Here is an 18,366-nt window from a genome sequence, read left to right on the forward strand (position 1 = left end):
GAGATAGTAGGAACTGCCGATGTTGGAGAATCTGAGATAACAAGGTGAAGAGCTGAATGAACACAACAGGCCAAGCAGCGTCAGAGGAGCAGGAAAGCTGACATTTTGGGTCTGGGCCCTTCTTCTGAACCAGATCCGAAACATCAGCTTTCCTGCTCCTCTGATGCTGCTTGGCCTGCTGTGTTCATCCAGCTCTACACCTTGTTAAGGCTGGCATTGTTCAAGACAGCTTTTCAAATTAAGCTCTTATCTGGGCACTAGAAGGCACATTTTGAAAGTTCTGAAATACTAAAAAAATTCAACTTATGGAGAACATAACTAGATACACCAATGAAATTAATAAGTAGTCCCTTATAGCTGTTGAAAGTCATGCTTAATGATTTAAAATCAAGTTATTCCCAGGTGGTAGACTATATCATTCCTATTGAATGATGCAGCATGTTCGAGAGGCCAGAATGCTAATTCCTGCTTCTAATACATATGCTCATGTGAGTCCAAAGCCCTTGACCATGTTGAATTTTCAATACATTCATGTGAAGAGGAGATTTAGGAGATAATTCTTCTCACTAGAAAAATACCTGTGGGGGAAAAAGTGGGTGTAGTGCCAACAAAAATGGACACAGCATGAATTCTGGCCCTTAAAATTGCATTCAATTTTATACAACTGACAGATACACAGAACGTAGTTATTTCATGGCTCTCCATTGTCATATTACATTTTTAGAAATTAAAAATGTTCATTTGGGGTTACATTGAGTCCAACATATCCTAGAGTGTAAAGCTATTGTTTATGGATGTTCCCAGTTATCCCATGTTTGTATCAGTCACAGAATCTAAAATCTTGTCCTTTATCTTTAATAACTGAAGCATTACCACAGAGTTTAGCTTTTTTAAAGTTTACGCTGAAGATTTTTGAAAAGAGGCATGAATTTGCATTGTAAACTTGTGGAAATGTACCTTTGTTTGCTTCTTTCTCTTCCGTATGACACACTTCTTCATCTGAGAAGGACTGCACAGGAATGATGTTGGTAATTTTGTGATAATGTTAGAAGTACATTCCAAAAGAAATTAATGGCAAATAAATCTACAGTATAAATCCATAATGTACAATAGCTGAATACACATTTATAGACACATCAGAGAGCTTTTACAATTTTTGTTTATGTTGTCCTTGAATTTGGTAATAGACTAGTATTGTTATTCTTTGGAACAGAGAGTAGTTGGAATGTAGTGGCATTATAGCGTATACAGAGTAGAAAGAGGAGAAAATTAAACAGATTATGAGGATGCCCAGGGAAAAAGAATATGGTAGTGATAATGGGTGCAATGGAGAAATAGATATATAAATTAGGTGTTAATGTTAGATGCGAAATGTTTAAAAAAAGGCTAACTCTGCAAAGAGCAATGCCAACAAGACACAAATAAGACACAGCCAGGAGAGTGTGAGGGTGGAGTAAAAATGGCATACAGAGGTCAGACACAGAGCTGTAGAACTCAATTTTGAGTTTTGAAGGTGGTAAAGTGCCTAAAGAGAAAATTAAGTGTTGCTCGTCTAGCTTGCGCTGTGCTTGGATGGAAGACAAGGACAGAAATATTATCATGGGAGCAAAAATAGTTTATTGAAATAACAAACAATTTGAAGGGCAGGGTCATTTCTATGGAACGAAAGTGAACTGCAAAACGGCCACCCAGTCTGTGTTTGGTCTTGCCAATGTAAAGGAGACTGTATTGTGACCTGTGAGTAAGCAGACTTGACTGAAAGAATTGCAAATAAAATAATGCTTCACCTAGAAAGTGTTTTGGCAGTCTTGGGCACAGGTAGAAGGTTAATGGCAAGTATTACACCCTTTGTGATTGCACACATAGGTGCTACGGGACATTAACAAAGTGATAGAAGAGAGCACAGTCTATGTTGAATGCCAACAGTGGGTGAGAAAGGAAAATGTGTTTAATGGCGGTATCATGGTGGAATATGATCCATTGAATGCAAGACTGGTGTGGTAGAAAGTGAGGATAGGGGATTCCTATCATTGTTCTGAGAAGGAGAAGAAGGGGAAAGTGCAGGGGCCCAAGAGATGGGTTAGACATGAGGTCCTCATGAACTATAGTGGGTGGGACTCCTGGTTTGAGGAAAAAGGAACACATGTTGGATGCACTCAGACATAAGGTGTCATCATTGGAACAGATGCGACTGGGAGAATGGAATAGTAATATGCAGGAAGCAAGGCGTGAGGAAGTGTAGTCAAAGTAACTGTGTGAGTCAGTATATTGGTGGGCATGCTAGACGCAATAACGTAAACAGTGAAGTCAAGGAGAGCAAGAGAACAGGCAGAGATGGACCAGGTAAAGATGAGACAAAATGAAAATTGGAAGCAAACTTTTCTAACACCAGACAAAAGCAGGAAGAAGCATTGATGACATCATCAATGTATTAGAGAAACAGTCATGGGTATCAGTCCAAGTAGGAATAGAACTGGGAATATCAAACATACCCCACAAACCGACAGGCATAGCTGGGACCCAGTGGGATGGGTTAAAGGAATGTTATTCAAAATAAGAACCAGCTCAGCCAGGGAAAAGACAGTGCACTGGATGGGGCCCGTGCAAATCTCTATTCAAGGAAGAAGTAGTGAGTCTTTAGCCTCGCCTAATGGGGAATCGATATGTGGAAGGATTGTACGTCCATGGTGAATAGGATGTGGCTTGGATCAGAAAACTGGAAATTGTGGGGTTGATGAAAAGCATCAAAAGAATCATGAATGTAAGTGAGAAGAGACTAAACAAGGAGATTAAAATTGGAATCAAGATATCAATCAAGAATCAAAAAATTTGAATCAGTATGACAGTAATAGTAATAGAAATGATGGTCCACATTGCTCTGAAGTTGGGTACAGTAACTGTGAAGTGGAAGGCATGCAGCTAAAATGTGTGGTTCCTTTAAGAGATTTGTGCTTTGTCTGTACTTAGAAATTTAAAAATAAATGTATGTCTGTGAGCAGCACCTGAAGTCGCCAGTACAGAGAGCCTTAAAAAATGAAACAAGTGTATCAAAAAAGAAGCCTTACTGGTGGCAGGCAAAACAGCAATCTTGTTTTGATGTTTGCGACAAGAAGTTTGAATGTGGTGTATTAATTTAAAACCAAACTCAGCGATTCAAAGCTAATTGAATTTAGATATCATGGTGTTGACAACCTGAAACCTATCATATTATAAGAATTTGATTATGTCATTATGGGAATATAAGAAGTGGGCATTTGAAAAAAAATCGGGGAGAACCAAATGCCATCTAAAAGAGAGAGCCATCTGCCACATGCCAAAGTTAGCACCATTCAGCTCTCAGAGAAAGCCCATCTAATTAATCAAAGGTACCACAGTATTTTAGCTCAAAGTCCATATTGAGGAAATTATAGAGCTAAAACATTCCTGGCAGCAGAATTAATGGAAGAAAGGTGTTTATGAAGAGAGCAGACACAACAGAATAGTCCAGAAGACAGTCTGTGCGAATTTGAAGAGATTCAGTTATAATTTATTGCTTCTTATTAGTTGGGTTAATAATAATGGGACTTGTCTTTATTTAAACAGCATTCCACTAGAATTTAGACCAGTTAGGAAGTAGTTAGTAGTTTTGGTGGAATTATCAGTTCATTAGTAATTTTGTTCCTTTACTCATTGTTGAGTTAAATAAATAGTTTCTTGGTACTTGGAGATCAGGGATTTTCTTTCTTTTAACCACTCTTTTAATAGATTATGAGGGGAAAGATGAGCTTATCTGGGTATTTATGGGGTAACTATTATAGAAGAACATCTACTACTGTCATAACAGATTGGGGTTTGTGTTTTAGCTTATTTATCAGAGGTGTTTGGCCATTCCCTGTTGTAACAACATGAATAACAAAATATATATTCAACAAAAGAAAAGTTAAAGGAGTGAAGGACTAAACATGTCCACGTATATGATAGACTGGCCAGGGATTGCTTGCCACGTAATCAATAGAAAGAAACATAGAGAAAGGAAGTGGGCAGAACAGTGGTTAGCACCACTGCCTCACAGTGGACCAGGATTTGATTCCAGCCTTGCATGATTGAGCATGTAGAGTTTGCATGTTCTACCTGTATCCATGTGGGTTTCCACCAAATTTTCTGCTTTCCTCTCTCAGTTCAAAGATGTGCAAGTTAGGTGGATAGGCCATGCTAAAGTGCCCTGTAGTCACCAGGGATGTGCAAGCTAGGTGGATTAACCATGGCGGACATGAGGGTACGGGGTGGCAAGGGGAGACATGCTCTTTTGAAGGTCAGTGCAGACTCAATGGGCTGAATGGCCTCTTTCTGCACTGTAGGGATTCTATGATTTCAAGTCCCAACACAGCTCATTCAAATCAGAGATAATGGGAACTACAGATGCTAAAGAATTCAAGATAACAAAGTGCGTAGCTGGATGAGCACAGCAGGCCAAGCAGCATCTCAGGAGCACAAAAGCTGATGTTTCGGGCCTCGACCCTTCATTATGAGATGCTGCTTGGCCTGCTCTGTTCATCCAGCTACACACTTTGTTATCACAGCTCATTCAAATTATGTCTACCTTATAAGAAAAGTCACCATTACATAATTGTATCCTAACAAAATTGTACCAAGAAACTATTTATTTAACTCAACAATGAGCAAAGGAACAAAATTACTAATGACCCGATAATTCCACCAAAACTACTAACTACTTCCTAACTGGTCTAAATTCTAGTGGAATGCTGTTTAAATAAAGACAAGTCCCATTATTATAAACCCAATTAATAAGAAGCAATAAATTATAACTGAGTCTCTTCAAATTCACATAGACTGTCTTCTGGATTATGTCATCATCTTCATATTTCAGTTGCAGGGTCCTTGTAATAGAGGTGTGAATGCCGTCAGGACTGTGATGAATATTGAACAGAAGGTCTCTGGGTATATGGCTGTAATCCAACTGCCTAATTTGACCAAGTCAGCATGTATATCATTAGTTTAGTAATGTAAAGAATGCATCTGAAGCACCAGAGGTGGAAATCCATTCAGTCTTTTCTCCTGCCTAGGTCTTATCACAGTAAAGAAGTGCACAGAGGATGCAGTCTTGGTCCTGTCTGATGTTCTCGTTCACATTATTGCTGCATCATATGCAGTTATTTAGGTTAGGCATAACAGATGCAGCTTTTATGATCCATGATACATTAATGGAGACTAGGTGCATGAAACGTTCACAACTTCCAGTGTTACTTTCTGAATGCTTACAGATGGTATTATGGTAATAACCTGGACTGTGATATTTATCTTCCTGATACCAATGGTCAAATTGTCTTTACAAGTAGATTAGAATTTTCCGTTTGTTGCTGGTAATCATCAGTATTGCTATCTATAACTGATATACAACATCCTCAATTTTGGATCAACATGCCCCACCTACAGGTTAATTAGATTTTATTTATGTAATCAGCTATTTCAACTAAACAGGTTAGAAAAACATGATCACAAATTATTTTAGGGCAGAACTTGTTGCATGGTAAATAACTCTATCTCAAATAATACTGAGAAATTGCCTGCTAGTTTACCCTGTAAGTGTTAATTCCTCTAAACAAGAACTAAGATTGTTTCTGGCTGTTTCTAGCTGTCTTGTATAAGATAGAAATACTCTGCAACGTACATGAGGGACAGTGCAATCAACCACACCACTGCTGTTTTCTTGAGGGGGTTAAAGAGGAATTTTTCAGATTTTATTCTCCTGTCTGCTTTTCTCGCCTGTCTTTTGTTTACGGAATATTACATTATGATGAATAAACTATCACAATTGTGTGAGATGGACTGAATTGACAAATAGGTTCTTTCTTGGCCGTTATTACTACGTTTTTGTATATTTTACTTCATGATTCATATGCTTACCATGATTATTTAACCAAAAACGTGCAGTTTTTGCCTTTATAAAGTTTTTTTGTACTAAGTGTCACTTGGTTAATAATTAGACCTGCATTATCAGTGATGCCTAGCTTACTATGCTTTTCTGTCAATTAGAAGTTACATATATTTCTGACTGACTATTTTGGCGTCTGTGAGGCAATGTACTAGATCAATGTCAATTATGAAATTGATATTGTGACGAGATACACAGTCTCACATGGAAGTGAGGGGCATCATACATAAACAGGGAATGTTAGTGATGGGCTTCTTCTCCAAACTGCCTCATATCATCGGATCAAATTCCAGTTGGATGAACCAGTCAAATAGCACGGTGATCTACAAAAGAGGCTTCTTACCAGAACTAGTTTGAGCAGATCAGCAGCGTGCTGAAGCTCTTCTTCTTTCCGTGGCTCTTTAAGTGCCATTTCATTTTGTTCTTCTTCCTTTTGTAGACTGCGTTCGATGTACTTCTACAATTAAACAAATATAGCTGTGAACATCAGAAAATGTCTTGTTTGTCTTGGTATGATTTTTTGTTCTATGTGATTCAATGCATCAGACTAAGACCAAATTCTAAATTTAAAATCATATGATTCTCACAAGCTTGTGGAACCACATCAGCAGAGGGGAAACACTATGCAGGGTTCCTTTACACTTGACTTACTTAACGAACAAAAGAAGGTGAAGCAGGACTTTTATGAACCCTTAACCCTTTACTGGATTTATTGAGCCCAAAACTTTTGACGGCCTTGGTTCAACATTGAGGTGATTCAAAAAAGCTGCAGTCAAGGTGAACACTGCCTTCAAAGTTTTTTGCCTCATGGTTATTTCAGTGAGTCAATGGAGTTATTATTAGTCAATTTGCAGGGCATCAGCACATTCATCTAAGGATGGAAGTTTAAAGTGAACAGCTAAATAAAGTACCCTAGACATGAGAAGAGTGTACAAGTTCAAGCCTGATAACTCTTCTGGATAGTAAAGCTCCCGAATCCACATGAGATTATTGATGGAGCGCACATATTGGTATCACATTTGTCCCTGAATTAGTGTAGTCTTTCTCATAAAAACAAGTAGGAGTGGTTCATTTGGTCTCTTATGAGTGCTTTCCCACTCAACAAGATCAACAATGATCTAATTATGGCATTAACTAACCTTACCTGCATTTATCCATAATTGTCATCTACCATGTACATCAAAATCTGCTCAATTTGTCTGTGATTACATTCAATAACCCAGCCTCCACTTTCGAACATCTTTTGGGTAGTGAGTTCCACGCATTAACTCTGCTCCTAGAGAAGAAATTCCTCCTCATATCTTCATCTTAAATGGTAGACCCCTTATTTTACAACTGTATCACTTAGTCCAATTCTGCTACAATGAGAAATATATTTTCAGCACTTACCCTGTCAAGAAGCCTCAAACCTTATATTTCAGCTCCAATTCTTCTAAACCCCAGTAAGCGTACGCCAAACTAAACAAGCAAATGCAGGAAGAATGTTCCCAATGACTAGGAGTGCAGAACCACGGCTCACAGTCTAAGGAATCAAGCAGCCTATTTTGAACTGAGATCAGGAGAAATTCCTTCACCCAGGGAATGTAAGCATGTGGAATTCTCTGTCACAGAAGATGACTGACGCTGAAATATTGCTCGTTTTCCAGAAAGAGTTAAATGTAGTTTTTGGGGCTAAAGGATCAAAGAGTATGGGGAGAAAGTGGGAACTAGGTTGGATGGTCAGCCATGATCATATTCAATGGTGGGGCAGGCACAAAGTACTTAGGCTCCTATTTTCTCCACATCTACATTAACCTGCTCCACCTATCATCATTAGGTAATCTCTTAATCCCAGGAATCAACCTAGTGCTCCTTCTCTTAAAGGAGGAGGCCAAAACTATACACAATACTCAAGAATGGCCTCAACAATGTTCTGTATAGTTGGAATGAGACTTACCAACTTCTATACAGTCTCGTCGTAATAAAGGCCGATATTTCATTTGCCTTCTACATTAATTGTTGCACCTGCAATGCTAGCCAAATCAGGTCCTAAATAATTCAGCTCAGTCACAGAATTACGGAATTTTACAGCATGAAATTTGTGATCATATGGAAGTTAGTGAGTTTTGAGAAGATTTGTAGCTCAGGTTGAGGTTCTGGATGTGAGTTTGCTCGCTGGGCTGGAAGGTTAGTTTTCAGATGTTTCATCACCATTCTAGGTAACATCATCAGTGAGCCTCCGACGAAGTGCTGGTGTTATGTCCCGCTTTCTATTTATATACATCATCAGTGAGCCTCCGACGAAGTGCTGGTGTTATGTCCCGCTTTCTATTTATAAATAGAATATATATATAAATAGAAAGCGGGACATAACACCAGCACTTCGTCGGAGGCTCACTGATGATGTTACCTAGAATGGTGATGAAACGTCTGAAAACTAACCTTCCAGCTTAGCGAGTAAACTCACATCCATATGGAAGTTCTCTGAAGAAGATTTCTACCTTTAGTCCTATTACCTTGTGCCTTCTAACAAGGAGGCGAACATCTAGTGGTACTATCGCCACTGGGACCCTTAATTCAGAGACTCAGGTAACGTTGTGGGTTCCCAGGTGTAAATCCCACTGTGGTAGATGGTGGAACTTGAATTCAATCTAAAAAACATCTGGAATTAAGAATCTAATAAGGAGAATGAATCCATTGTCGATTGTTGAAAAAAAAAGGACCATCTGGTTCACTCATGTCCTTTAGGGAAGGAAACTGCCATTCTTACTTCATCTGCCCTATACGTGACTCCAGACCCACAGCAATGTGGTTGACTCTCAACTGCCCTCTGGTCAATTAGGGATAGACAATAAATGCTGCCTAGCCAGAGATGCCTCCATCCCATGAATGAATAAAGAAAAATACACTTTTAAGCTTTCCTTTCACAAATATTTATCACTTTCTCTTTTAAAAGTTTTAATGGTTTCTGTTTCCATCACTATTTCTGGTGGAATTTCGATGAACAACTGACATTCTGCATGAAAACCATCCTCCTAGACCCCCATTTCCTTATTACGGCTCTGAATTTATGGTGTTAAATCATCCCCAAAATCTGCAATATATTAGGGTGGGGCCAGGATGGGACCAAAAATACTGCTGGAGAAGCATCCTGGTTTGAGAGGTTTCTGGGTGGTTAGTTGAGGTGGGAAACTTCACAACCTTTAAAAAGCAGTATTTATTTTGCACTTGAAATGTCATAAAATTCGATGCAATGGGTTGAATGTTGGAAAGTGGATCTGATGTAGATTTTGTTGGTGCAGATTCAATGGGTTGAAGGGCCTCTTTTGCACTGTATAGCTCAAATGATCAAGCGAATTTTGTTGTACTTTATTCTGCATAAAGCTTCTGTCACCTCAAAAGAAATTTGAATGAAAAACCTTAAGACAATTCTGCAATCTTTGCCGTATTTCTGGGTTTATGGGCTCATATTGAAAGAGCTGACGGACTTCTAGAACAGAGGGACACTTTAAGACTGGAGGAGATGAAGTGTCGACATGCTCAGTTTGCAGAGTGAAACGGTGCATGCCAACAGGTGGTCCTGGGATCTTGCACTGAAAACAGAAATAAAAAAAGGAAGTCAGTCTTCTTCTGTCAGACGAGAATCAGTCAAAAAATGCTTCCTACATCTATAGCTTCCACATTCAAATTGATACAAACAATAATGCTACATTTAGATTAAAAATTCTTACTGCAATTTCGAAATGTTCAAATATTCTCTTCGGGAAAATCCACATTACCTTCTACATTCTACAGGTTAGAATTTTTCTTTACCCTCAGTATTTTTCTACCCCTGTAGAAAATATTGTGGTTAATTTGAACTGTCCGCTTTGCCAGAAGCTGTGGAGGGGTGACAGCAATTAAAATGGGTCTGCGGATTTCTCCATTTCAACGCAGCAGACTGTAATTTTAAATTCTGGTTTTGATTTCAAGTCTCAATGCTGGAGTGCAGAGATTTTCTTTAAAAAAGATGGTTTCCATGTGAGCCAGGAGAAGCAGACAAATTGGTCAGCGGTCAAGGTTTTCCTGCCTTCCTCAAACATGACTCCCTTGGTGATCTCCTGATGTGCTTGCCCTTGGGCTAGCAATTGTTAATTCATAGCTCCCAGGAGAGACCTCTAAGCCACCCAGTTTTAATAGTGTGGTTACTGCTTTTCATTAACTTTCCAACTTCCTCAATGAGGAAGTCAGCAAGGGGTGTGTTAATGAGGCTTGATTGTTAAAAGTGGCTGGACCTCCATCCTACCCCGCCCAGATCAATCAAATGTATGGAACTAGTTTTCCTGAACATGAGTTACTAGGAATTGTTCCTAGTGGTGTAGTTTCATAGATGCTGTCATCCAAAGATCATCTTACCAAGAAGCCAGTGATCATGCATAAATCATAGCAATGAACATTGGTCAGTTATATGATTACAAAAATGTTATGGCCAAGTGAGAAGCGGGATGGAATGGTTTTCCTTCTTTTTCCATTCCCTGTTTGGTTGTTGCAGAGGTTTTGAATTTTAAAAGGATGCTGATTGCCAATTTAGTATATACTTCTCTGTTTGAAGTTTCAAAGACATAGGTTAGGCAGGGATAATGCAAACTGCAGATGCTTGAGAAGCCAAGATAACTAAGTATGGAGCTGGATGAACACAACAGGCCAAGCAGCATCTCAGGAGCACAAAAGCTGACGTTTCGGGCCTCGGCCCTTCATCAGAGAGGGGGATGGGAGAGGATTCTGAAATAAATAGGGAGAGAGGGGGAGGCGGACCGAAGATGGAGAGAAAAGAAGATAGGTGGAGAGGAGAGTATAGGTGGGGAGGTAGGGAGGGGATAGGTCAGTCCAGGGAAGACGGACAGGTCAAGGAGGTGGGATGAGGTTAGTAGGTAGGAAATGGAGGTGCGGCTTGAGGTGGGACGAGGGGATAGGAGAGAGGAAGAACAGGTTAGGGAGGTGGGGACTAGCTGGGCTGGTTTTGGGATGCAGTGGGGGGAGGGGACAAGCTGGACTGGTTTTGGGATTCAGTGGGGGAAGGGGAAATTTTGAAGCTTGTGAAAACCACATTGATACCATTGGGCTGCAGGGTTAGTCATCACATACCACCCCACCAAACTCCGGATACAACGCATCATCCTCCGACACTTCCGCCATCTACAATCCGGCCCCACCACCCAAGACAATTTTCCATCCCCACCCTTGTCTGCCTTCCGGACAGACCACTCTCTCCGTGACTCCCTGGTCCGCTCCACACTCTCTTCCAACACCACCACACCCGGCACCTTCCCCTGCAACCACAGGAAGTGCTACACTTGCCCCCACGCCTCCTCCCACCCCCAGCCCAGGCCCCAAGATGACTTTTCATATCAAGCAGATGTTAACGTGCACATCTGCCAATGTGGTTTACTGCATCCGCTGTACATGGCGTGGCTTCCTCTACATTGGGGAAACCAAGCGGATGCTCGGGGACTGCTTTGCAGAACATCTCTGCTCGGTTCGCAATAAACAACTGCACCTCCCAGTCGTGAACCATTTTAACTCCCCCTCCCATTCCTTAGACGACATGTTCATCATGGGCCTCCTGCAGTGCCACAATGATGCCGCCCAAAGGTTGCAGGAACAACAACTCATATTCCGCTTGGGAACCCTGCAGCCCAATGGTATCAATGTGGACTTCACCAGCTTCAAAATCTCCCCTTCCCCTACCGCATCCCAAAACCAGCCCAGTTCGTCCCCGCCTGTCTAACCTGTTCTTCCTCTCACCTATCCCCTCGTCCCACCTCAAGCCACACCTCCATTTCCTACCTATGAACCTCATCCCGCCTCCTTGACCTGTCCGTCTTCCCTGGACTGACCTATCCCCTCCCTACCTCCCCACCTATACTCTCCTCTCCACCTATCTTCTCATCTATCCATCTTCGGTCCGCCTCCCCCTCTCTCCCTATTTATTCCAGAACCTCTCCCCGTCCCCCTCTGATGAAGGGTCTAGACCCGAAACGTTAGCTTTTGTGCTCCCAAATTACTGCTTGGCCTGCTGTGTTCATCTAGCTTCACACTTTGTTATCTCGGATTTCTAGGCATTAACTCCTGCATGATGTATTCTTGATTGATAAGATAGGGAGGAGCTGTTCATATCTATAGAAATTCCAGTGTCCCTACTGGGGTCTCTGTAGACTTTATGTCTCCATGAAGTAGAATGTGACTCCATAAGGCAAATTAGAAGCTAGTTCAAGGTAGTGTCTTTTGTAGAATGGCAGCTCAGTGGTTAGCGCTGCTGCCTCACAGCACCAGGGACCCGGGTTCAACTCTGCCCTTGGCCAACTGTCTGTGTGGAGTTTGCACATTCTCCCTGTGTCTGCGTGGGTTTCCTCTGGGTGCTCTGGTTTCCCCTCACTCCAAAGATATGCAAGTTGGGTGGCTTAGCCGTGCTAAATTTCCTGTAGTGTCCAGGGGTGTGTAAATTAAGTGTATTAGCCATAGGAAATGCAAGGTTACAGGGAAAGTCGGGTGGGATAGTCTTCAGGGGAGGTGTGGACTTGTTGGGTCAATTGGCCTGTTTCCACATTGTGGGGATTCTATAATTCTATGAAGTGTGTTTGTTCCTTAAAAAAAATGGCTCAACATATACTGATGAAATTACAAATTTTGTTATTTGTCCTGTCACCGCATTGGAACATTATGTCTGATACAGCTTATGTCATTTGTGTGTGTCAGAACTGAAAGCTGGTGTTGTCTTCATCCACTTGTACGCACATTTTGCCACTGATTCCCGAGAAACCCTCTCCATCCTCTGATGGAACTCACTGCCTTGTTCCCTTATTCCTGGGTATGGTGAACAGTGAGGAAGCATAGTGGAAGGTGGCAGTGATGGGTTAGGAATATGGCAGACAAGTTTTAATAGTGGGTCAGTGAGTAAATCATAATCCCAGGATTTGGATTGATCTAAAACATTGAAGGCATTTATTTAACTGGTCCTATTCTTTGATGCAGGCACTTAGCTGCAGCATCAATGGGAGGCATTGTGGCATCATGGGCTGCGAGTGCACCGCCTGAACTGTCTGCTAGAGTTTCTCAGAAATTTCTGCCTTAGTTTCAGATCTCCGACATCTGTAGTTCTTTCTTTTAGCTTACAAATTAATATTCTGTGTGGCACACAATGGGCTAGTTTGATTTTTTCTGCACCAACACAGTGATATATACACATTTTCAGCCAGAGTCTCTTGTCATAATTGAATTATGAGATCTCCTATGCTAAATAAGTATGTGATGGCAACAGCTGAGTTCTGCTAATTTAGCAAAGACAGGAATTGAACGAATAGCACTCGCACAACAAAAGATCGACATAAACGGAACTATTGCAATGTTCTTATCCAAAAATAAACGCCTGGGAGAACAGAAGTTAAATCTTAACTTATCCAATTGTCAATACATTGATTATTCACAATTGTTCCATATGTAGAGATTACAACTGTGTTAACTGAAAAATATATTTAAAAACAATCACAGCCCATGAATTTTGTGTCATTCACAGTACATTGCTAAAAATAAACCTATCAATGCAAGATTTGGTTCTTGAAGATTCTCAAAAACTTAAGTAGTAATAACTCTAGAATTAGGAATCCTGAATAAAAATGACAAATGAGAACCCAATCCTCTCCTGTAACTAATATATTCCTTTAAATGTCCAGAGTTACCTCTATTTGAGGAAATGTGTCCCATTGTCTTGATCGAAGGTTGTGGGGGATAATGTTGTCTATGTCCTTTTTAATTAACCAGCGTGATCCAATGTCTTCAGTGGATGGCTGGAGAAATGTGATACCCAGGACAGCTGTTTGGAGTAAAGATTGAAACATCTCAAAAAAACGCATTAAAATATTTCCATTGAAGCAATGTGTTTTTAAATGTTTTAGAACATAGAACATAGAAAAGTACAGCACAGTACAGGACCTTCGGCCCACGATGTTGTGTCCTGGAATAATCCTAATCCAAAAATAAAATAACCTAACCTACATTCCCCTCAATTCACTGCTGTCCATGTGCATGTCCAGCAGTCGCTTAAATGTCACTAATGACTCCGCTTCCACGACTACCACTGGTAAACTATTCCATGCGCTCACAACTCTCTGGGTGAAGAACCTCCCTCTGACGTCTCCTCTATACCTTCCTCCTAACACCTTAAAACTATGACCCCTCATGGCAGTCAATCCTGCCCTGGGGAAAAGTCTCTGGCTATCGACTCTATCCATGCCTCTCATTACCTTGTATATCTCGATCAGGTCACCTCTCTTCCTCCTTCTCTCCAGAGAGAAAAGTCCGAGCTCAGTCAACCTCTCCTCGTAAAACAAGCCCTCCAGTCCAGGCAGCATCCTGGTAAACCGCATTTGCACCCTCTCCAATGCCTCCACATCTTTCCTATAATAGGGCGACCAGAACTGGACACAATATTCCAAGTGTGGTCTCACCAGTGTTTTGTAGAGCTGCAGGATAACCTCGCGGCTCTTAAACTCGATCCCCCTGTTAATGAAAGCCAAAACACCATATGCTTTCTTAACAACCTTATCCACCTGGGTGGCAACTTTGAGGGAGCTATGCACTTGAACACCAAGATCCCGCTGTTCCTCCTTTTTAGCATGAAAACTACACATTAGATTCAAATTCTGTTTCATGCCACATTATAAATAATTACTTTTATTTTTAACATTATATTTTCCCAGCATTTCCAATTTATAGTTAGAAAGTATGGTGATTTCAAATATTTATTCCAAGTGTATTGCTTCTACATTTGCTGATGATATAAAGGTAGGTGGAGAAGAAAGCTGTGCAGATGATGAAAATAGGTTGCAAAGAAAAACAGACTGAAGTAATTTGGCAAGAGCATACCAGGTGAAAAATAATGTAGGGAAATGTGAATTTGTCCATCTTTGTTTGAAGCATAGTAAAATAGAATATTTTGAAATGGTTTGAGTTTGAAAAATGTTGAGATTCGGAGGAATCCTGATGTCCTTGTGTAGGAATCCCAATAAACAAATGGTAAATTAGCCTTCATTGGAGCACATAAGTAAAGAAATCTTACACCAATACACCAATTATATAGGGCACGGTGAGACCACACCTGGATTACAGTTCACGGTTTTGGTCTCCTTACCTAAGCCAAGATATTGTGGGAGAATGTTGTTGAGATAGCTGATCAACCATGATGTAGAATATTTGAGCAGACTCAAGGAGCTGAATTCCCTTTATCCTGCTCCAATGTTCCCATATTAGAATCCCTACAGTATCAAACAAGCCATTCAGCCCAACAAGTTCACACCGACTCTGCAAAGAGCATCAGACTCGGCTAATCCACATAACTTACACTTCCCTGGACACTGTGGGCAATTTAGCATGGCCAATCCACCTAAACTACACCTCTGGTAAGGTGAATACTTCAGAGCTTCAGGACAGAGGGGGTCATGGGCAAGATGTATGGCAGAAATGGATGAGTAGTCCAGTGAGGCCCATCTCAGTGTCAAGATCATCTTGTTCTATCTTTTACACTTTTTACAAGTGGTATTGTAAGATTCTTGCTCAGCAGTGCTGGGATGCTAATTGATGAGGATGCCTGTTAATGGTAAAATAAACCTCTTTAATATTTAGCCTCTCATTCTACCAGAATCACCAAGCTAGATACTAGGAAAACAAGACTGGATACCAAGTGGATTCAGCTCAGTTATTCAGCTATTTTTGCTAAGAACAATATCCATGTTGGCTATGAGCACACTAGAGCCCAGCTTATGATCCACAGATGTCAGATGCACACTTTCCTCATCTATGGGTATTGGCATCTGCCAGTATATCATGATTATCATAGCACCTCTCGAAAACGCTGGCAGGCTGTTCACTAAGTACAGACTTGCATGGCAGAGCTCACTGGCAACTGTAACTGAAAGCCTGCAACCACACTATACACAAATGTACAGGCATTCAGTTCACCAATTGGACCAGACTGCAACGTAGGATTAGACCATGAGGCCATAAAACAGGAGCAGAAATTAGGCCATTTAGCCAAATGAGTCTGCTTCACCATTCGATAATGGCTGATAAATTTCTCAAACCCATCCTCCTGCTTTTACCCCATAACCTTTGATCTCCTTAACAATCAAGAACTTATCTATCTCTGTCTTAAATGTACTCAATGATCTGGACTCCACAGCCTTCTATGGCAATGAATTCCATAGATTCACCATTCTCTGGCTGAAGAAGTTTCTCCTCATCTCTGTTCTAAAGGGTCCTCCCTTTACTCTAAAGCCGTGCCCTCAGGCCCATTCACTATTTTGTAAGTTTCAATTAAATCCCTCCTATACCTTCTAAATTCCATCGATCCAGAGTCCTTAAACGTTCCTCATATGTTAAGCCTTTCATTCACGGGATCACACTCGTGAACCTCCTCTGGAACTGCACCAGGGCCAGTATATCCTTCTTGAGGTATGGGGCTCAAAATTGCACACAATTCTCTAAATATGGTCTGACTAGAACCTTATAAAGCCTCAGAAGCACATCACTGTGTTTATATCCTAGTCCTCTTGAAATAAATGCCAATATTGTGTTTGCCTTCCTAACCACCAATTCAATCTGCAAATTTACTTAAAGAGAATCCTGGACTAGAACTCCCAAGTCCCTTGCACTTCAGATTTCTGAAGTTTCTCCCCATTTAGAAAGTAGTCTATGCCTCAATTCTTTCTACCAAAGTGCGTGACCTCACAATTTCCCACATTGTATTCCATCTGCGACTTTTTTTGGCCAATCTCCTAATCTGTATAAATTCTTCTGCAGCGTCCCCTACATCCTCAACACCTATCTTTATATCATCTGCAAACTTAGCCAGTAGCCCCTTAGGCTCTTCATCTACAGCACTGATATATAAAATCAAAAGTTGTGGTCCCAACATTGACCCTTATGGAACACCACCAGTTACCAGTTTCCATCCTGAGAAGGACACTTTTGTCTCCACTCTCTGCTATTTGCAAGACAGCCAATCGTCTATCCATGTTAGCACCTTGCCTGTAACACCATCATAGGTGCTTATCTTACTCAGCAGCGTCCTGTATGGCATATTCTCATGAGCTCTGCCATGCAAGTCTGTGCCTTGTGGACAGCCTGTCAGTATACTGGAGAGGGGCTATGGAAGTCCAAGTAGACAACAACATCCATTGGTTCTCCTTCATCTAACCTGCTCATTGCCTCTTCAAAGAATTCTAACAGATTTGTCAGGCATGACCTCCCCATGATTAAACCCTGCTCACTTTGCCCTATTTTACTATGCAATTCCAAGTATTCAGAAATCTTGTCCTTCACAATGGATTCTGTAATCTTGCCAACAACCAAGGTCAGGCTAATCGGCCTATAATTTCTCATCTTTTGCCTTACTCCCTTTTTAAACAGGGAGGTTACATTAGTGATTTCCCAGTCCTCTGGGACACCCCCTAACTCCAGTAATTCCTGCAAGATCACCACTAACATCACTGTTGTTCGCTCATTCTCTTAGTGCTCTCACAAAAATAGCATCGACCTACATGCTCACAGCATCCATGCTTACATTGCCATGTCTCTTCACACAATGGTGCCAAAGTTAGAGGCAAAGGGTTACATTACTGCTGTTTTGAGGTGCTGTTTTATGCAAACAGGCTTCTTATTATTCTTGTCATTAGGGATCTGTCCAGTAGAGGGACATTTTGGTGAACACCACCCATAACATTAATTTAATGGCTATAGCACACACCAAACATTTGCACGGCAAACACACTGCTTGTTCATTCAGTCACATGGTCTTGTTAGAAACTGATGAGGGCTACTATTCAGTCCAGTCAAAGGAATAGGGTGAGTGGGCACTGTTGGTCAGGAGTATCTGCATCATCAGTCATCAGCATAGTTCATAGACAGACTAGGGGCTTCAACATGATCAGTTGTCAGCTTAGGATACTCACAATTAGAGTACTGTCTGACTACAGTCTGAATGGGCAACAGTCAGTCTTGTAAGCCCAGCACCAGCAGTTATGGGGTTTCATGTATCTTCAGCCAGAGAATTGCAAACGCAGAGATCAGGCGTTTGGTCAGTCATATCTAGGGGCTGATGATTAAAGTCAGTAAGAAATCTGGGGAAAATATAATCCTGAGTTTGCTTGCATTAATTGCTAAGGAGGGTTCAGGGGAGGCCTGGAGGGGCAGTTGGTAAGTCAGAGCCTGTGGGGGAGGTGCATAGAGCAGTATGAATGAATTTACAACTGAGTATTAGGAGTCAGCCCATACCCTGAATTTAACTCAATTAGCTGCTCGCAACTGAACTGGGATAAGAAATGAATTCTAGGCTCTGAGGTATAGCCCTTATTTACTTTAAGACAAAAATAAAAAAAACTATCAGCTCTTAAAGCCATAACAACTTTCGTGTCCATCTCTTA

At 41.0% G+C, this 18,366-nt stretch overlaps 1 protein-coding gene across 4 annotated transcripts in view; it reads right to left on the minus strand.

The window, feature by feature from the left end:
* The window catches only part of spag17 (sperm associated antigen 17), a 239,250-nt gene that overhangs the window by 54,025 nt on the left and 166,859 nt on the right, over positions 1–18,366 (minus strand). For all 4 annotated transcript variants that reach the window (XM_048541477.2, XM_048541476.2, XM_048541475.2 and 1 more), the window contains 4 exons: positions 13,627–13,760; positions 9,331–9,504; positions 6,276–6,389; positions 958–1,009 (listed from right to left, as the gene is read on the minus strand). In XM_048541477.2, the coding sequence (XP_048397434.2) occupies positions 958–1,009; positions 6,276–6,389; positions 9,331–9,504; positions 13,627–13,760 (474 nt within the window). The remainder of the gene's footprint in view (positions 1–957; positions 1,010–6,275; positions 6,390–9,330; positions 9,505–13,626; positions 13,761–18,366) is intronic.

This window comes from Stegostoma tigrinum, chromosome 12, assembly GCF_030684315.1.
Source record: "Stegostoma tigrinum isolate sSteTig4 chromosome 12, sSteTig4.hap1, whole genome shotgun sequence".
NCBI lineage: Eukaryota > Metazoa > Chordata > Chondrichthyes > Orectolobiformes > Stegostomatidae > Stegostoma > Stegostoma tigrinum.